Raw genomic sequence first — 22,473 nt, 5'->3', positions numbered from 1 at the left:
TATAGTCAGTAAATATTAAAGTAGTAAGAACTTTATGCAAGCCAGTGCATCTTACATAATAATATTAGCAATACATAAAAAAGAGAAATTATCCAACATATACTAGGTATGTAAAGTATAGTCTAATCATTAACAAATTATACAATATTAGTAATTCATGATTATAATATAAAAATGAGTATTAAAACATTTCACAAATGTTAACCGACCCCTCTTTTAAATCGATTGTTCTACTATGTATTTTAATTTGTTAACACAAAAAAGGTCTTTGAAACCCATAAACCCGTGTTGAACTCGTATATAAAGATGTTTTAGATAAATATTGTCAGACAACGTTTCACACTTTTAAATTGCTTAGCCATTGCTCATTATTTTATTTTAAATTATAATACTGTGTGAATACGCTAAACATTTTAATCCTTACTTGGGTTGTCATTATTACATCAGTATCCCTGACTGTTTGGACATGTAATTACACCTTTATGGCCCATTTCTAAAGTTGCAGTCACAACCCAGTACACACACTTTACTCCTAAGATGTAATTGTATAAAATATACTTGAAACGTGATTAAGTTTACAAATTGTTACATTATAGCTGTTATTATAGTTAAAAATAAAACATTAACGTTTTAGTTAAAATTTATAATTTTTATAAAACAATTATTAGAAGACATTTGATTACTTGAAATTAGGCCCCGATTTCATAATGGTAAATCACTTTTAAGAATTCATTTTTTTTTTCGGACATCGCACAGTTCGCCTGTAATTTCGTATTAATAATACAATTTACAAAATATTATCCAATATCTATGTATGCCCGTAGCTTAATAAATAGGACAAAAAACAAAACCTTTACCACAGAATAGATAAAAAAAGTTAGTTTTATCTAACCTGTGGTTTTAATATGATAAAAACGAATAATGGTGTACCATTATTTTAACTGGCGCAGTACATCTATGGCCTGTGCAGTGTGCAAACTCTTGACTGCATAGTGCAATCTCAGAATAGATTAAATATATCTATTCTGTGGTGCAGTCGAGACATAATGGCAAAAAAATAATAATGTCATTAGACATTAGTTATTACTTATTATCTATGTTAAAAAATAAAAATGTGTACGATTGACGTACACGGTTAACGGGGTCGGTGGCTGAAACGCGAATTGTCCATATAGCCGAAAACGTTAATCGCGCATAATGAACCTAACCTAAAAACGTTTTTCGGTGTCGAAGGGCGGGTCAGCAGGCAAACGTGTCACCGCCCCGTTCAGACCGCCGATCGTGCTATCGCCCTTTCTTTTTATGGCGGCCCACGCCCACAACAAAGTCCGTCGACCGACCCCATCAGTCTGTCTCGCTTGCTCCGCCGACCCTTTGCCGCGGCCATAAAATTGGGGCAACAGCTGATTAAGCACAAAACGTATATAATATCATAATGTTTTTGTTGTACGGTATAACTGATAACCCGCACTGGCACTGGCCGTGTTTAACCGAGGATATCCGACATAATCAATGACCGCGGCTGGCGGCACACTCTCCAGCGGCGACTCTCCACTCACCGACCGACGCAATTTTTATCTACCGCACACACACACACACAAGCTCCACTACCTGCAGCTGTCTAGTCAAAATACGGTTACGTGTTGACGGCGGTGACGATAGTGCAATCCGACACCGCGCGCCGATTTCCGTTGGACGTCCGACGAGCGATCAATAATAATAGTCGTTTCGCACGCATAATATTACTTGAAGTATAATATCACACTAATAATATCGAGTGCTAGATTTTTATTTGCCGTTGCCATACAACGCCAAAGTCATGTCGTACGAGCGTAACGGCAATCGCATATCGTTCACGGTTCTAAAGGCTGTCGCGGTGTCTGGTCCGTCAGCCGTCACGCCGTCTGCGCGGCCGTCTCTGTAAACTGTAAAATCAACGTCCGTCGCTGTGCACCCGTCCAGCCGTAACGTTCATCGTGAGTACTCGTACAATATTTTTAAATGTTGGTTCCTCTACGAGGATAGCAGTTTTTGCCCGAGTGTTGTAAAGAACACTGACCTATTGATTTCATGTACGACACCTCTGACCTCACTTAACTGCAGTAGACATCTGGGGGAATTAAAAAATGTACACTATTAAGCCAGGTCCACACTATTGTGCAAAATTTTTGCAAACATTTGTCGATTATATGCGTTTTTGTTTGCGCTAATGTGTACATTCGCACAAACGTTTTGTGTTATGGTGTACCCAAAGATACCCAACGGTTTGCATAACAGTTTGAACTAAGAGAATATTTTAACCAAATTACCTGTGGACTGTTTACTTAGTTATGTTAACCGTATTTAATATATCATAGTATGTTTAACATTTCACAAACTCTCGAACTAGAAAATCATTTTGAATAATATTTTCATTGTTTTACTATAGTAATATTTTACGTTAAAAATTATGATGCCTATTTACAGTAAAATAAATATTAATGTTGTCTATTGATAGACGAGACTTGTAGGTAAAACTTTGTTAAGTATATTGTTTGTGGAATATATTTCTTACTTAGGCGATTTTAAGAAGAAGATACACTAAAGAGATCATCAAATTAGATAATACTTTTTTAGGCAATGCTAGAAAGATCATAAGAAAACCATATATAGCTATTACCAGTATAAATTATATAATGGAAAATCAACTGAAATTATTAGCTACAAATTAAAACATTTTAGATAAATGAAACACTCATACTGACAACCTCATACGTTGCCTTATGGTTATTTCACTGTTTGTAATACCATTGCAATCCCTTTGGTTATTTACAGTTATGCCCTCACCTTTGAAAATAACAATATGTTTTCATAACTACAGTTGATTTATGTAGACTATAAAATAAGGGTCCTTTTATTTATATTCTACTGAGGGAAAAAACTAGCTCCACATAATACAGTTGACTTCTTAATATATAATAGAGTACTTATTGTAATAGTTCATGTAATTAATTTATTGAAACTTTAAACTTTTTTTTTATGATAAAAGTATAATATGTATTTTGTTAGAAATTTCTAGTTTGCTTTTAATAAAACATCAACTAAGCATTATGTTTTTATTAATCATTATTCTATGCGATTTGATATATATGATGGTCAAGACACTACTTATTTTTTGTACCAACCACCATGATGCTACTACATAAAAAATAGTTACTGTACTATTATTACCACTACTTAATTTAAAATACAAAGTTACTTCCTCTTTATATCCTTAATTTAGTGTACTACCTCTTTAATACCAGCTAAAAATTAGTGTTGGCCAACATTTTTTGTGTAATGTATCGGTGTTATTAAATTTACATATTATGAGAATATCACAATTATTACAAACTCTGGTGGGGGGGGGCATTAGAATTACAAATATTTAAAAAATGTCTTCATACCATAGACCTTATTCTAATAGATGAAGCACGCATAAGTTCCAGCAGAGAGATGTGAGAACACTGTTAGTCTTGACCAAGTCACTACTTAAGTGATCTTCGCACATGCGCATTCGAATCTCGATTGGTAATACATATGTATATAATTATGTATTTACAACAACAGACTACAGCACCTGCCCCCAACCCATCGGGCACCTGGGTGCTCTGTCTATTAGTATAAGATCTATGGTTCATACTATTGAATAATATTACCTGGTAAGAGCGGCTATGAAAATGTTTGGTAGCCACACTAGCCATTGGAATTAATGATAGAGAGGGTTTTAAACAGAAAACTCCATTAAAACTTTTTGACTGACTTATGTAGTATCAATTTCAGCAACACTTTCAATTTTTACTATTTAACTTTTAATTAATTTTTAGTAGAAATACTATTGTCAATTGCTGCTAGAAAAGTAGAGTACTAATGCAGCATAGTTATAACTTGTTTTATTTTTTTAACCTTAGATATTTATTATTTTTATTTATTAAATAAAAAGTTGGAGATCCATCTAGTTTGTAGGAAATATTCTACATAAAAAATAATTATTCTTAATCATTTTATATGATGTTAGCACTATTTTCGTAGTCATTTTTACTACCTTAATAGTATTCAATCAATAATTCATTTACATCCATTACCAACTATACGGTTCATATATAAGATGACAAAATTAAAAACAAACTGGTCAAGTGTTGACCAAAACAAAAAAATAGACCATTCTTACAACAATTAATATTGAAAACAGACTAATAAGTATAGTGACCCGTATTTTTATTTTTTTGTAGGTAACCTCAAAAGATTTAAATCATTATTTTTAAACTATGGTGAATAGGTATATATTGTGTATTTTTCTATGTCTTGCAATTGAATGGCATCCAATTATGTTTGTTTCTAAAGATAATACAAAAAACATGTATTTTATATTAGTCTATGAGTCAAAGTAAAGTAATACCAACATAACTTTTATATTGTATTTTTGTTGAAGAAACAAATTGAATAAAGAACATAAGATTCCATGTTCAACAACTACATTATAAATAAACATAGGTATTAAAAATATCTAAAAAAAATTCCTATTTATATACTTATATGTTCTTCCTATTTATTAAGTTTGTACACACAAAATAAAGTTATTCTTATATTGGAGTTTCTCATAAATAATATTTACAAAAAAAATGTACCATGATATGTCTAACAGCCTCAAACATATACCATAGGGTACATCATGTATATGTTTTTAATTATTATGTATGTATTTTTTTTAACTTAAATTAGTTTCCTGGAAAATTTCAGATTAGAGAAAACACATTTATTAAAAAAAACAAGTTATAACCAGCGCTTGTGGGCCAATATCCAAAAAAAAATGTCCATATTTCTTCACTGAATTTATTTATACACTAGCCAAGATTTAAAAAGGAGTTCTAGTTAATAATAATAATAATAATTAATAGTCTACTGTATAAAATGATTCTTAATCAAATTATAATTTTCATTATAAATTAGGCAATGGTAGTAAGGTTCTAATTAGTTCAACACAATGTTATAAAACATTTTACTCTAAGAAAAATATAACTCGAGTTGGAGAATTTGATTGCTCAACTTATGACACTACACTTGTGTTAAGTAAATTTAAATATGTGAGTGGATTACATTTTAAGTGTTAATTATGATTAAATATAAATTATAATTTTGTCATTGTTTTTTATAAATATTTCTGAAATAAAATTACTTCTATAATTGTACATTAAATTTCCCCAATATATATATGTATATATTATTTCTAAGTATGTAGGTAAAACAATTTCTTTTTAAACAATAGAATATATTAAAGTAGTTATCATTTAGGATAGAATATGATGCATTAATATTAATTAACATTAAATTAGTTATTACAATTCATTGAAAATAATGTAGTAATTTGATCCTTTTTTTAAAAAATAAATTTTTAAATATATGATTTTTTTTTTTTGCTTATAGTTGTGGTTCAATATTGCTGAAGAATAATTGTTGAAAGTGGAATAAATTGTAACCGCTATTTAAAAATATATACAATGTCTTCCGAAGATCTGTTGCAACCAGGGCACATAGTGAAGGAAAGGTGGAAGGTGGTAAGTAAACATTTTGTCTCCCACTCGTTTAACTGTCTATTAATAATCTCAATTGTACATCTTGTCAACACTATCCAAGTTTTTTATTTATATTTCTTTCAACAACACTAAAACAAAACATTTCTATTAAGTTATTTTTCTTACATTGTTAGCGAATGCGTTAATTGTAATGAGCAGTTTAATAAAATGCTCATAAGTACGAATTTACCAACTAATATTTCTAACTTTTAATAGTATCATAATTGGCAGCTATATACATTCAAAATCTTTAATGTTTCTAGTATGTGTAGAAAGCACGTCTGATAATATATTCTTGTAACTTCACGTGCATAACCTTAAAATGTATATTAATTTGTGTACAATATAAACGTTAAATATTGACTCTATATATTCCATTTTTTAATTATTATACTGTATTTTTTTTTTTATGTTTGCTTAAACATTTTATTGTTACAAACAGTGAATAAAGCTAATAATATTAATACAGAATAGTTGTTATTAACACACAAGCAGACTGCAGTTATTGGATATAAAATGAGTGATACACCCTTATCACTAGTTACATAATAACTCATTTTTGTTATTACTTTGGTACATAACTACACATATCCCTGAAATAGTTTTATATGAGCATATGACATTTAGGTAATAAAATAAACAATACTCACTTATTAAATTAATTTTTTTAGTGGGTGTAATGAACATAAATTTATTGTTTAGTATAAAATTCTCTTAATAGACCAAATAATAATATAGTGAAATATGAATGTTGGATGTTACCCAAAAGCAACAACAGCTTTATTGACCGAGTAATTAGAGTACTCATAATTTGGAATCAAATAATTAAAGAGAAAAATAAATGTAGTAATAATTTTTCCATGTAGTAACAAGTTTTAAAGTTATTCATTTTTTAGTACGAGTATACTATTTTTTAAATTATATTTAGACTGTAATTAAAATTAGTCCCACGATTACATAATCAAACACTAATTTAATAATTTTCAAAACCAGCCAGACAACAGAAAGATTTTAGATGTATACTTCTGAGATAAAAATTAATATGTAATAATTTTTTTTTAATGTAGTTTACAAATACTTATCAAGTATATTGATAACTTGTGGTTTTTAAATACATTAAAGCAATATTTGTTTTTTCATTTCTTTCATTGAAAGATATACTATATGTAAATTATGTTATTTATTTACTTTATAGGCTAGAAAAATCGGTGGTGGTGGATTTGGAGAAATCTATGAAGGACAAGATCTAGTTACTAAAGAACTTATAGCATTAAAAGTAGAATCAGCTCGTCAACCTAAGCAAGTTTTAAAAATGGAGGTAGCTGTCTTAAAAAAACTGCAAGGTAAATTAAAAGATGAATGTATTATTAATTAAAAGATTTACCACATCATAGGTGAATGGTTTTAGAGTTTTGGTATAGTGAGAAGAGAGTGCATAAAAAATATAAAGAACAAAAAAGAAAGGGGTTGAGGATTGATGATGGGAATTAATAGGAGACAAAGAAAAAGAGTTTATAAAGAAGATTAAAAAATAGCCATTTGGTAAATTTAGTGAGCGGAAGATGTGTGATTGGCTGTGAGATCCACGGAAAAGAAAAAAGCGAGAAGACCAGATAGAGTACCAGTGGAAATGTGGGAAATGTTAAGGGTGTAAGCATAGACTGGTTGGATGTTTTTTGTTAAAAGTGCTAGTAGAAGGGAAATGCCATACAAGTGAAAAAAGAGTTGTAGTCTCTATATTTATAGAAGAATAAAATTGATGAGTCATAGTGTTGTATACTTAATTGTTGAAGAATACAGCTCAACTTTAGGATTGATAAAAGACGTTTATTATGAAACGCTATAACAGCAATGACAAGTAATTATTTTCAATATTAGCGTACGCCGTGAACAGTCCCCACTGCGTACACATTAATTAGTGTTATCTGAATAACCATATTAAAAATATAACAATATAACAATATACAACACCTCTCCCCTTTGTCTATTTGCCGCGTAAACCGGTATACCTTTCTTTTCCCCAAAAATGTGGTAGAGCGGTTTGTGATCGGTAACTAGGGTAAATCTGCGTGCGTACAAGTAGTCGTAAAACTTTTGAACGCCGTATATAATCGCTAATCCCTCTTTTTCGATTTGCGGGTATTTACGTTCCCTTTCTGACAACACACGCGAAGCATAAGCTACTGGTTTTTCAGCGTTGCCGTATACCTGTGCGATTACCGCGCCGACCGCAATCGAACTTGCGTCCACCATTAATTTAATTGGTACCGACGGATCGTAGTGGTTAAGTACGGGCTTAGACGACAATATTGATTTGATATTATCAAACGCGTCGCCCGCTTCTTTGGACCAAGACCATTTTGCCCCCGCTTTTAAAAGGTCGTACAATGGTTTTAGAATCCGTGCCGCGTTTTTAACGAATTTAGTATAATATGTTACCAACCCGAGGAAGCTTTTTAAATCGGACCGGTTCTGAGGCGCCGCTGCCTCCTTAATCGCGGTTGTGTGTTTATCTAAGGTATGCAAACCTTGTCTGTCTATTTTATGACCTAGATATTCCACCGCTGTCTGCAAAAAACTACACTTACGCTCTCTTACTTTTAGCCCTGCTGAGCCGAGTGCTTTTAAAAGTTGGTCCAAACGTGCGTTGTGTTCAGGCACCGTTTTACCCGATACTATGATATCATCAATGAACACTTCCACTCCCTCTATTTTTTTTGTGATACTTTCAATTGCTTTCTGAAATTCACCCGCCGATGATTTTAAACCGAACGGAACGCGTGTGTACCTAAATAAACCTTTAATCGTATTTATGGTCGTTAACGCGCGTGAATTATCGTCGAGTACCAACTGCTGATAAGCGTCCTTCAAGTCTATTTTAGAAAAATATCTCGCGCCCGCTATTCTGGCGTAAAGGTGTTCTATCTTGGGCAGGGGATATTCCGTACTGATTAACACGGGATTTATGGTAATTTTAAAGTCTCCGCACAGCCTGACACTACCGTCCCCTTTCAATATTGGAACTACGGGAGTTGCCCATTCACTGTGGTCGACGGGTATCAAAGCGTTGATAGACAACAGTCGTTCTATCTCGGTTTCAACTTTTCCCCTTAATGCTAATGGAACTAGACGATGTTTAAAAAACTTTGGCGTGATCCCCGGTTTTACTTTTAGTGATATTTTGTATCCATTAAAAATCCCCAGCTTCTCACTGAACACGTTTGGATACTTTTTTAAAACCGTTTCAACGCTATCCTCTGCGCCGGTAAAATTACACTTTAAGTTTAACACGTTATTAATACCGAGCGTTGATAAATCATTTCTACCGAGTAACGGTGGTCCCCCGTTTTAAACAATATACACCCATATGTCGGCTTTTTTATTGTTATACGTGACGGTGAGCGCTACCTTACCTATCGGTGTGATTCTATTGCCGACGTAATCTGATAACTCGACGTCGTTAGTGACAATTACCTTTGGACCTATTAATGATTTAAACGTCGATTCGGAAATAATACTGTGCACAGAACCGGTATCAATTTCAAAGGTTATAGCCTATAGGTTTACCTTCGACAGCTAAATTAATTTGATACGCGGCTACTTTAAGCTTATCTCAGGAAATATCATTAAGTACAAAAAAAGAATCGATTAAATCTACGCAAGAATCGTGATCGCCTGACCGCTCCTTTACCGTTAAAAACTTATATTGCGCCTTATACTTAGTACCTTTATTTTGTGTACCCCTAGCTTTGCACATAGGGGCCAAATGACCTACTACCCCGCTACCCACATTACAAGAATAATGTTTAAACCTGCATGATCCGGTGTCGTGGTTGGAACGGCCGCATACTTGGCACTTCCCTTTCCCGTTGGCTTGGTTACTCGTGGCCCCATTCTGGTGATGTCCACTTGTCAGCTTAACTCCATTTCGCTTCGGTGTCGTGTATACTTGACTCCCTTTCTGTTTGGTGAAGTGGAGCGCACTGGTCGTTTCCCTTGACCACTCTTTACTCGCGTTGATGTTGGCCTCCTTCGTGGTCGCCACCTCCATCAGCTTAACCAGCGTGGTTGATGCTACTGACGCATCCTCTTCCAGTAATCGATCCTGGATCTTGCCGGATCCCATTCCAACAACGAATACGTCTCGCACTACTACCTCCAGCTCTGGCCCAAAACCGCATTTAGACGCAAGTTTGCGTACGCGAGCGCCCCACTGGACCACACTTTCATCGTGGTTTTTACGAGCTAGGTAAAACTGGTGGCGGGCGGCAAAATACAATTTTTTTTGCCTCATAGTGATTTTGCAGTATGACCGATAACGACTCAAAAGTCTTACCGTCGGGGTCCTCGGGCAAACACAGACTGAACAGAATTTTATGCACGTCCTCCGAAATCGAGGATAGCAAAATTGCCCTCTTCTTACTCTCCTTTGTGATGCCGTTGGCGGCGAAAAAGTTCTTTAGCCGAGCGAAATATATCTTTACATTCGTCTCTTAATCAACAATTTCCGGAGTGCCGATGACTTGCAAGTAGATGGTCCTTACTGACGTCGATGGTGCTCCGTCGTTGCGTGATGATTGTGTCATGTTAAACGAGTTCGGTTTTTTTTTTTTTTAATATTTTTTACTAACAATATGTATATAAAATATGTTATATACTAGCAACAAACAAAAAAAAAAATTAAATCTTCGTCGCCAATTTGTTGTATACTTAATTGTTGAAGAATACAACTCAACTTTAGGATTAATAAAAGAAGTTTATTATGAAACGCTATAACAGCAATGACAAGTAATTATTTTCAATATTAGCGTACGCCGTGAACAGTCCCCACTGCGTACACATTAATTAGTGTTATCTGAATAACCATATTATAAATATAACAATATACAACACATAGTATGAAAATTTGGGGAAAAATTATTTGAAATGAGACATCAATATCTAAAAAGCAGTGTGGATTTATGCCAGGAAAATTGACGATTGAACCAGTGTTGTGTGTGAGACAGTATGTAGAAAAGGTTAGAGAGAAGAGGAAAAACCTATTTATGGTTTTTATAGGTTCAAAGAACGATTATATTAGTTTAATTGAAGATATGTATGAAGTATTTGTGTAGAACAAAATAAATAGAGTATATGAGTTTGGAGGAGAGAACGAGGTTGTCGGAATAAGATAAGTAATAACAATAAGGCGTGACGTAGTAGGTGAAGTTGAGAGTTTTAAGTACAAAAGAATAGTGGCTTTGATGAGGATATGAAACATAGGATTAAGTTTTGTTGGATTAAGTGGAGAAAAGTGTCAAGTATTTTATGTGATAATGTTACACAAGAGTTGGTAATAATTATTCAAGCTAGAAAAATGTTTAAATTAAATTTACAATATTAATTTATTGATATATTATTGAAATTATTTATTAGGAAAGGAACATGTGTGCCGCTTCATTGGTTGTGGACGAAACGAGCGTTTCAACTATGTTGTAATGCAGTTACAAGGAAAAAATTTAGCAGAATTGAGAAGAGCCCAACCAAGAGGTGCATTTTCACTATCTACTACACTGAGATTAGGACATCAAATTCTGAAAGCTATTGAAAGTATACACGAAGTTGGATTTTTACATAGAGACATCAAACCAGTAAGTTCATACTTTAATAAATATTTCATATTGTAAATTTTTGTTCTAATTCAAATTTTAATATTGTTTCAAATATCATTAGTCTAACTTCGCAGTTGGAAGACTTCATCAAAATTGTCGTTGTGTCTTTATGTTGGACTATGGCTTAGCTAGGCAATTTACTACATCTAGTGGTGAAATCAGAACTCCTAGAACAGCAGCTGGTTTTCGGGGCACTGTTAGATATGCTTCATTAAATGCTCATAAAAATAAAGTATATTATTTATTATTATTATAAATGAATTGGTATTTCTTATATTTACATTTTAATTTGTGATAATTTTTAAGGAAATGGGAAGACATGATGATCTGTGGTCGCTATTTTATATGCTAGCTGAATTTGTTAACGGACAATTACCATGGCGAAAAATCAAAGACAAAGAACAAGTTGGTGTAATGAAAGAAAACTATGATCATCGTTCACTTCTTAAACATCTCCCATCTGATTTGAAACAATTTTTAGACCACATTCAGGTTGTTACCTATTTTTATAACGTTTTTATGAACTCACAATTTTTATTATATATATTCTTTAATATAATATTATATTAGAAGATGAGTGACAGAGTGTGTAAAGTGTCAGTGTGAATATAAGCCGCCATTTCTCTCTCCGGTGATGGCCTAACAACCCATCCCGGATAGCGAATTCGTCCAGAAACTTTTCCCTAGAAAGGGGCAGAGATGACCTTACATAGATAAATTAGAAGCTGTTTTCAAAATTCTAAATGTTCAAAATTATTATTTATTTATTATTATTTATTTTGAGTATTAACGCCAATTAACTGTTATAAAGTTCAATAGTTAATATACTAATACATTTAAACATAAGATAAGACAAATATAAATAATAAATATAGAAATAATAATATAATATTGTGATAATAATAAATACAAATTTACAGTAAGTGATGTATCGATAAAGCCATAAAGGTCACACTAGATTCGCTGATCTGAACATTCTGTGAATTGGATGATTATGATTTATGACTATAGGAAGTAAAATGAATAGGAATATGAAAAGGAGTTAGATTTCTAGTGATGTGTGAAGGATCTTGGAATAAAACACTGGAGAGAAGGTCGTCAAGAGCATCTAAAGAATTATTGAGGAGAGCATTAATAAATTGAGTCGGCATTATTACGATGGGACGATAAAAAAGTTTAATTAAGAATATGGCTAATATAGGAGTTTTCATGTTGCAGTGGAGGTAATTAAAGTATGTAAGCAGCTTAAGTTAAAAATGTATGTTAGACACACTCAAGACGTATTTGATCCTTAGCCAGATAAGGATGCCAAACAACAACCCCATACTTAGAATGGATTGAAAAAGAGGGAAATACAAAGACCAAAGACAATTTCCTTAACTAAAGAGCTTCGTATTACGCTATGAGAAGAACTAAGACTTTTAGAGCTCTACCTATGATAACATCCATATGGCGGCTAAAAGGGTAGTACAGGAGTAATAAATGCCAAGATCTTTGATTATAGAAACCCTAGAGTTATAGGAAGAGAATGACACACAACTCGTAGTAGTACTGTTCTCTGACCGGAACACATGCGGCTGCGGGATAAGAATATGATTTTATTTAGGCTCACATAATTATAGACAAAAGATTCAAATATTTTAGCGACGTAAGGTGAAATAGATAAAGGATAATATTTAAGAATTAAAGAACTCGAGTGATGGAGCAGATTTTCCAAACTAATGGAAAAATACTTTCCATATACTTTCTGAATAGAAGAAATAAAGGAAAGAATAAAGAGAAACTACATTGATAGAGTAGGTAAGCTGAGATTCCATCAGGCCCATTATAAAAAACAAGTTTCAATTTATAAATAGTGGTAAGAACATCATCAGGAGAAAAGTGACAGATGGAAGAGAGTAAGGTAGCTTAAAAAAGTAGTCAGAAAGATGGGATGAATTGACAGGTTTGAAGACAGACGCAAAGTATATAGAAAAAAGAGAGGCGAATCTAAGTTGTTAGAAGCCATCATTAATTAATTTTTACTTTTAGTCTCTAGAATATGGGGACAAACCTGATTATTCTATGCTAACGAGTCTTTTTGAACGATGTATGAAACGTCGGGGAGTTAAAGAATCTGATCCATTTGATTGGGAAAAACCTTCAGAAATTGTTCAACCAGCAGTTACAGTTAGTGTTCATACAAACAACACTACCCCTGCTGTGATATCTCGGCCAATGACTTGTACTTCTTATGGTGGTGAACTTAACAATCAGCTCGCTATTTCAACAGCTTTAGATAATGATCATGAGGATGTTCCAGAAAATAAAAAAGTAATCAATATTAATTATGTCAAATCTATGGTAAAAACATTAATTATTATAGATTGACCTACGTGGTGGTGCAGTGTTATAGGGGGTCAAACTTGACAATAGAGGTATCTAGTTTGATTCATGCACACTGCGAAACAGACGTATTATTACAGTAATAATGATTTACAACTTGCATTTGTCTTAATAGGAAAAAGTGCAATGTGAAAATAATATAGTATATCGGCGAGTTCATAAACATGATGGTGATATAAATAATTCAGGATCTAACAGAGTTTCGACTACTAATAAAAACTACAGTGCAACCTCTGGTCCTCCACTAAACCATTTGCCTGTTCCTAAAAGTAAAGTTTTGATTATAAAAAATTATATCTATAAAGCAATCGTGATATTCCAACTTAAATAATGTTTGAGTAAATTCATCATGAAACATTTATTTTAGGTTCACCAAAGAAAGCAGTGCAACGCAGAGCAGTTTCAATGCCTGGATTAGAAAGAGAGACTGAGATCTTAGAATCATCAAAGCGTAATTCATCACAAACAACAAATTGTATGGTAGATCCTGGTAATCTACCTTTGAGTGTTGAACCTGTTGTAAATTCTGAAATAGGCAATTTGGTCACATCAACATCAGTACTGACAACTCAAGAAGCTACTAAAGGTATTAATATAAAGTACAATATTGAATGGAGTCTCCTAAGTATTAGTAGTATAAAATGTTGCGAATTTATAGGTTCAAATAAAGTAGGCAAATCCGTAAGAGGGGCCTCGTACAAAATGTATCATTAATATACTTACCCCCATTTTATAATAACAAATTTTTCTTATTAAAAAAAAAAAAAATACATCATTTTTACAAATAAAACAAAATTAACAGTAGGTATATAAAATAAAATTTAAAAATTATAGTTAAAACCTATGCAAACTTTAGCCTTGGAGAACTTGTTGATAAGATCGTTCATATCAATGAGTTTTAGTATGGATTGTGACAACTCATTTGTAATTTTCAAATAACAAGCTTTGTCTGATGACATTACGGTGATTGGGTGATCTAAAATATCAAACTTACACATTTTGTTCAATTATTTCATTATTTGAATTTATTTCATCAATGGTCTCATTGATCTCAGAATTCATTGCGGATATATTATTTATTGTATTAGTGTTGTATGTAAATGTCAGTTTTGTTTGTTTTAGACATTCACTAGATGCTACAAGAAGTTAACTTTTTTTTTGTTCTTTTTTGTGCCTCCGAATCAAATCTTTGTTTTACTGAAAATTTTCGTGTTGGAATAAATTAATTAAAATAACAGATTTTACTAGTCATAAACTCACGAATGTCTAGTGAACAGAAATTTGTGTATTTTAATTTTAAATGTATGGGAAAACCCAAAATGGTAGGTACTATGTATGATATTATATAATTTTACAAGAGATTGTCATGCAGCCAAATTGATTTAAATTCATAGTTCATACATTGAGTAGCATTGCTTATAATTATAAGTAATATTTGTTGTAATCAACAGTAGGTGGTATTCCAATTTGCAATATATATATATATTTTTTTTTTGTCAAAATTAAAATTAAAAAAAATTTAATTTAGGGGCCCCAGTACACAATTTAGGAGAGGGCCCTCTCGGCATTTGCCGACTTAACGACCGTTTGATCCGCCACTGGCGTTCAGTTCCTACAACACTGTAAAACAGTCATAGTCCACGCCCTCCCCACACACACTCAGAGCTCTACTTATTTGGTAGGGAGTGCTATAAATTAATCTAAAATATAAATGTTTGTATACAATGATTGAAAATGACTTTAAAAATTATGTTTTCAGCTGTAAATGTTTTTTTTAAAAATTTTATTTTACTAATTTTAGTTCCCACATCAAGTTCTCCTGTGGTCGAGGCAGATAATGTTTCGAATCAAGTAAAGAAAGAGCAGCGCAGCTTACATTTTGCCAGACGTCAGCCTACGTCTAATAGACAAGCCTTAAAATCGTCTACTACTACAACCAGGGATGTAACATATACACAATTTGCTGTCATTGACGATGATAACATATCTGCTATGCAACAAGTCACAAGAGGAGGTGGAGGAGGTAAATGCTAGTTAGCGTGTGATTCCTTTTTTTTTCTTAAGTATTAATTAAAAGAATATTTCAAAGGTCTAACTCTAATGTCGCAGTGGAAGTCACAGTTTGACGATTCTGAAGAAACTGACAACGAATGGAAAGGGGAAAATCTACAAAGCCCCGAACATCGATTAAGCTTACATGGTACTTCAATGGTATGTAAGAATATATATATTTTTTAATAGCAACACAGTTTCTCACTAGAGTTTTATTTTCAACTATAGAGTGGAAAGGACAACAATTCCTATTATCATCCTAATAGTTCGTGTAAAACACCCGATAAGATTATTGGAAGAGATCAGTTAATGCAATGTCTTGCAAAATATCAAGATAGTTTATTGCATAATTCTGTTTTATCACGAGCATGGAGCGAAATACAAATAGCCTCTAAAATAAGGTACATACATAATATGAAAAAAATTCATATAAAATAATTTCTAACTGAATTACATTTTTATTAAGAACTAATCTCGAACCACCTTGGCTGCAAGAAGCGGTATTTGATGATGTAGTTTATGAACTTGATACAAGTAGAAATATAGCCATGAGAAACTCGTACAAAAATAATACAAAACATTTACAAAGATCCATTAGTATAGCTGTAAGTACCAAGCTACTAACTTGTGTGTAGTTTGAGAAAATGAAAATAATTGTGTGATATGTTGTAAATGGTTTATAGAACATAAGTTTGAGCGTTATTCCTAAAAAAGATTTGCACACACAATTGATACGACAAACTAAAATGAAATTAAAAGTTCCTTCTCTGCAAGTTACCACTAACACTACCAGATCTTCCAATGACGCTGATGAAATATCGGGAAAATTATATGCCGATGAATCTCTTAAAAATGGTCAGTGCTTTATTCAATATTTTTGAGATTTTAATTTGTTACTGTGTTCAAAATTAAAGTTAAAATTAAAACAAACAATTTATCAGTCAATGTTAATCATTATTGACTATTGAAAAATATTCAACAAATTTGCGAATAATCACATTAATTTAGTTAAAAATATATGTATAAATTAGTATTTTTTTTCTTTGATATCCATTATCAAAAACTTTATATGAATTATTAAGTAACATATTTTATAATACCTCCGAATTATTTTTTGTCAAGTCTAGTTTATTAAATGTACAGTTTTCTACTTGATAAAAATTATTTTTTTTAACCTAAAATTAGTAAATTAAATTAAACTTTTATTATTACAGTTTGTTCAAACTTAAGATTAATAAGACAAATTATTTTCTTTGATTTTTTCCGTAATTAGTCATACTTGATGAACATTTATACAAATATTTATAAATATTGTATCTGTAACAACTGTGAATAAGTGTGGAAGTCGAATTTTGGTCAAAATTGACTAAGTACGAAAGGAAGTAGTCTGAAGCGCCTAGCACACCTTCAATAAATGTCTAACTCGTTGGACCAACAAGAAAACCTTGAGAGAGATGCGAGTTCATGATTATTACATGCTGATTTATGGCAGCTGGTCAGTTTAAAATCACTCCCCTGTAAAATCACTGTAATCGACTTACACACTTATTCACAGTTGTTACAGATAAATTTTAAAAGCTAAGCATACTTAAGTTTGAAGCTATTTTAAATTACTTGAGTTTATTCACTATTGTTTAAATTATCATTCAGTTGGCATATAGGGTGTAATTGTTAATACATACAGGTCAATTAATAGCACAACAAAAGGTAGTGGTTAACTGATGTGTGGCAATTGTTATTGTATGATTGTGAACACAATTTCTTAATAATGATATTTTCAAATTTGTTTTATAGAAATTATATTTTAGTGTGATTTAGGTAGTGATTAAAAAAAAATTATTAAAAGTGAATATTTTAAATATTTTTATATTTTTATAAGAATGAAATTTTACACTGTAATTAATGACGGTTACATGAATGTACTACTGAGAATTGGAAAGATCAGGAAAAAGTATTTGGTAGTGTATCCAATATAAAAAAAAAAGTGATGTTTACAAAAATAGGAGTATGGAAGGGGAAGGGTATTTACCACACATAGTTTTCAGTTTTAAAGTTATTGGTTTTTTTCATGCTAACATTTTTATTATTAACATAGTAATTTATAACTTAGTTATTAAGTTTAATTATAAAGACATTATGCAGTTATAATTATTGACTATATCTATCTCAATTTACGATCTATCGATTGTCATTCACAAAAAAAGTCACATAATCAGTTGACCACTATTTATATAAAAAGAGTAGGTTTAAATAAGTTCGAATGAATTTCAAAAAATTATGGCATAACTAGGAAACGATGACTCTGAAAATTGTCCAATGGAGACTGTGTCAGGAAAGTTGGAAATCAGAGTTATTGATCGTCATGTGAATGGTAATGATAATAATTATGATGCAATGAATATTAAATCAACACCAGAAAACAATGAAGAAAATGATGAAGGTCTGTTTTAGCAGTAAACTTATTTTTGAAATTTCATTAATGCCTTTTAACCGATTAATGTTATAACATTATATTTACATTCCATTTTTCTAACCTACTCTTGTGCATTAATCAAGCATGACTAACATGGATATGTAGCTTCATAGCCGATAGGATTAACATGGCAGTGCTTTTACACACTTGTTGTTGTTCGAATCTCGGTGGCTGGTCAATTCTCTCACTGGGCAACTGTTTGGAGAGAGAAATTGCCACCCACTGGTGCAGGAAGAAACGGGAAACCATCGCAGCACATATGATCATAATAATATAATTAAAATGTTGAGGAAATTCACTAGATCTTTAAACAGTTTGGTGATATTAAAAATAAGCATCATATATATTTACCATTATAAATACTTCACAAAAATAGTTGTTAGTTAGTTTACTGGTAATAACTTAAAACTAATTATTCATTAAGTAAAAATTAAAAAAAATATTGTTTTTTTTTAAACATGATAAGGCACTAAATTCCTGTAATACCTATAGTCCCCCCTTTTTTACAATTAAAATGTTTAAGGCTTTTACATAATGATTATTATAATTAAAAAAGTACTATTTGTGCAATTGAAAAATATTTCTACTAATTAATATACTTTTTCTTTGCCTAACCCCAAAAAATTAATAATAATGAATAATTTTAACTGTAGTAGGTACTAACTATAATTTAATTGTATTTTTACGCCAATTTTCTTTAAAATACAACTACAATTTAACATACATTTCTATGAAAATGTATTAGATATTGTGATACACATATTCGAATAGTAAATTAGTAGGGTGAAGGAAGGTATTTTCGTGGCATAAGCAATTTCGTGATATAGTTTGTTTGATCGTATCGCGTAATTCCCTATTAGAAAATTGTCTTGAAAATCACACTGATTGTTAAAATAACAGTTATTTTCAAGACAATTTTCTAATAGGGAATTACGCGATACGATCAAACAAACTATATCACAAAATTGCTTATGCCACGAAAATATCTTCCTTCACCCTATTTATAATTATAACAATAAATAGAAAACACATAATTTAATATTATAAATGTACTTACAGCTCACCGAAAATGGTCAAGAAATAGAAACAGTGACCTAATGAATTTGAATGGCAAACATTTTGAAGAAAATGAGTTGTCTAACATTAGCCTAAAATCATATTCATCCTCTGACCCAAACAATAGAATGCCTGACCATAGCAGGTAAATATGTAAAGTATATAATTTATTATAATACTTAACAAATAATTTTAATTACTTTTTTAAGGAACAAAAAACCACCACAGGCAATACTACTCAACAAAAATAGTAAAATTCCTCTTCCAGTCAATTTTAAATCATCGGATGGCACTGAAACAAATCTACCTGTTTATAGGTACTTAATTTTATTATGGCAACCGAGAAGGAGATTTTTTTTAATAAGTATAAAATTCATTACAACAATTTTTTTTACAGCGATGAATCTAAATCTAGTATAGTCAGTAATAATGGAAATAAGTTACCGGACCCAATATTGAAAAACCGAGGTCAAAATGTACTCACCGATGTTCGTAGTAAACCACCTAGAGCACATGATGAAATTGATGACCAATATACACCCGGCCTGAGGCGACGTAGACAAAATCAAGATAAATATGTCACAGATCCGTCTCAATTAAATTTAAGATTCCAAAGGCCTCAAATACGAAGATCTAGAGATTCGTTTTATAGATCAAGGTACAAAATCCAAATCATATATTAAATAATAGTTATTACTACAGTTGTTTCTAATTAATTATTCAAATAATAATTTTATCAAATAATCGAGTTATATTGTCAAAAACAATTAACGTGATTTTAAAAATCTATTCAATTGTTCGTTTTAGATAACCTGTTTTTATAACACATTCTAATACTCCCAAGTCCTGAACATTAAAATGTGAGCTTGCTTTGCCCTTAGCTTAGCTCTATAGATTTTATATTATTCATTTTGATTATTAAGAGGGTGTCAAACTACTATTTTTCGAAGCACAATAAATGTTCTAATAGATGCAAAATTCTCGAAAACTGAACTGTTTTAGCTTATATTTACTTATGAATAAAATAAAGTAAATACAGTTATTAATGATCATTAGACCGGGTTTAGCATAAATTAATTTTTTTTTTAATTAGTATTAATTTTTATTAAACATTTTTTTTAAAATTCAGATTCTCTGGTAGCCAGGATGATAGTAGTGGAGTGTTTTCAAGTTTCAGACCATTGTCCGGATCATCCAGTAGAAGTCTTGAACGAAATTATGAGACTGATATTTTATCATCTCCTACCCTTATACCACCTCCGAGTATGTATTCATCAGATGTTCAACCACTTGTCGAAAGTAACGCTAGGTAAGATAAATAGAAATTAAATTTTTTAGTTAGTGTGAAATATATTAATTATTTACCTATATTAACTTGACAGATGTCGTCGGTATCAAATTTATAAACCTACTGAGTTTGCTAGGGATTAAAAACTATTATAATATACGTCATGTGTTAGATACTTATATTCTTTTTTTCCTTGAAAATGACAACTTATTTATTTTCTATGAACTTAAAAATGTTATCAATCTTCTTAATATTATACGAAAATCTTATTTATGAATCAAATTCAATATATAACCAATTATATGTACACAATTTAATTTACAACATAATATATAATATGTGTGTATAAATACTTTTTTTTTTTTTTGGCATAAGTGAATAATTCAGTTTAATCCACATAATATAAAGGCCAAGTTTGTTTCCTCTAAGCCTTATTTTCTTATTGCGTTTTTCACTTCATATTTATCTATGTTCTATTTATAGTTACGCAATTTGAGTGTAATTTACATTTTACCACTTATATTAGATATTTTAGTGCGCTATTCACTCAGTTAATATAAATGGATTACTATTTTTGTTTCTTTTTTAGCCAAGATAAAATTGTATTTCAATACTTAAATAACTCGTGTGATTTTAAAAGTATTATGTCGTAATTTTATTAAGTACAATAGTTCTTAAATTAATATTAACTATATAACATGGAAAATATCATTTTGCATCTGTTTTTATTATTGCTATATTTAAAGTAACCTTGTTAGCTCCATGCCCTTTTTTTTTCCAAGCGTTGTCAAATCTGTACATGTCTTATAAATTACGCAATCCAATTGGTTTTTTTATTTATTCATCGTACCTATCTAATTTATTTGAATATATTGTCAACAACCCACTAAGGCTGTGATAAAGGTAGATATATTCTAAGGTCTTGCCTATCTTTATTGATAACATGGAAATAATTAATAGATTACCCTCTGAATGTTTTACTATGAATCGCTATGAAATTTTTGCTCTATAACAGAAGATCTCTTTACATCTATAACTTAGTTTATTATTTTTTTTTACATTAAAGAGAGATAATGTTAAAAAGCAGCTAGTATGAAATTTTTAAGTTCCTATATAATTCTCATTCAATTTCCTATTATGTTAACTTATATATCTATGCTATTAGCTTTTTAAAAAGTTATAAATCTTAAATTTAATTACACACACATATAACAACGTCCCAGTTCAAAACAGCAAAAAAAAAAAATTTACAAAATATATATATATTTCAATGTGTGAAAGCAATTGTTGAACTATGTCTAGTAAATAATCTACTACTTTATGAGCGATTCATTGTATATTTTAATATTACAAAACTAAACTAAGTAAAGTAACTACATTTTCGAAATAAGTTAGTATTAAAAGACTGAAGCAGCTAAATTCAAAACTAACCAAAATATTTCAAAACAGTTCTTAAAAATTACTAAAACATTAAATACTTCGGAGCTAAATAATTCGAAAAAAACGTGTGTAATCGTCTAAGACAAAACTTAATTTTGTTTGCGTGTATTTTATCAAAACTTATTACGAAAATGATTTGTGGTTTTTGTTTATTTATATATCCATTTATATATTACTATTGTACATAGGATGTAAAATATTTGTATGTTTAGAATTAAATATTGTATGATAATAATAATTACCAATAAAATCTAGTCATTTTTTCAATTTAGTCATTAATATGTGTAGTTGTGGTGCTTACTTATTATACTCATTATGTCTGAATTTTAATTAATTTTTTTTATTAACTTTTTGATTAGTTTTTTTTTTTTTTTTTTTACCATAACGAAACATTTATATTGTATTTAATTGAAATTTAACTAGTTATATTTTCCATCAAAAAGGATTTTCCCGATAATAAGTTTGAATTATAATACCTTTTATTTGTCTTTCTTAATCTTTAATAAAAACAACATACTACAGTATATTTAAATATAT

The 22,473-nt window shown here is 30.8% G+C and overlaps 1 protein-coding gene across 2 annotated transcripts; it reads left to right on the top strand.

Moving 5' to 3' along the window:
- Positions 1-1,485: 1,485 nt before the first annotated feature.
- LOC126844372 (tau-tubulin kinase homolog Asator) lies at positions 1,486-22,188 on the top strand. Of its 2 annotated transcripts, XM_050582518.1 has the most exons (20): positions 1,486-1,976; positions 5,443-5,573; positions 6,787-6,934; positions 11,007-11,221; positions 11,304-11,474; positions 11,549-11,734; positions 13,274-13,555; positions 13,743-13,896; positions 13,995-14,213; positions 15,429-15,650; positions 15,717-15,838; positions 15,908-16,080; positions 16,146-16,284; positions 16,363-16,534; positions 17,970-18,119; positions 19,212-19,353; positions 19,418-19,525; positions 19,606-19,866; positions 20,338-20,517; positions 20,591-22,188. In XM_050582518.1, exons 2-20 carry the CDS (start codon positions 5,517-5,519, stop codon positions 20,637-20,639), a joined length of 3,150 nt encoding a protein of 1,049 aa, XP_050438475.1. In that variant the 5' UTR covers positions 1,486-1,976; positions 5,443-5,516; the 3' UTR covers positions 20,640-22,188. The 2 variants fall into 2 exon arrangements, with proteins under 2 accessions (XP_050438475.1, XP_050438476.1); XM_050582519.1 differs by lacking the exon at positions 17,970-18,119 and having other exon boundaries at positions 1,487-1,976.
- Positions 22,189-22,473: the final 285 nt, after the last annotated feature.

This window comes from Adelges cooleyi, unplaced genomic scaffold (assembly GCF_023614345.1).
Source record: "Adelges cooleyi isolate 19-005CV unplaced genomic scaffold, UGA_ACOO_1.1 ACOO_flye_CR_arks_rails_tigmint_CR_PRNA_651, whole genome shotgun sequence".
NCBI classification, from domain to species: Eukaryota; Metazoa; Arthropoda; class Insecta; order Hemiptera; family Adelgidae; genus Adelges; species Adelges cooleyi.
The sequence above is the reverse complement of the archived record's forward strand: the minus strand, read 5'-3'. Positions and strand labels throughout refer to the sequence as shown.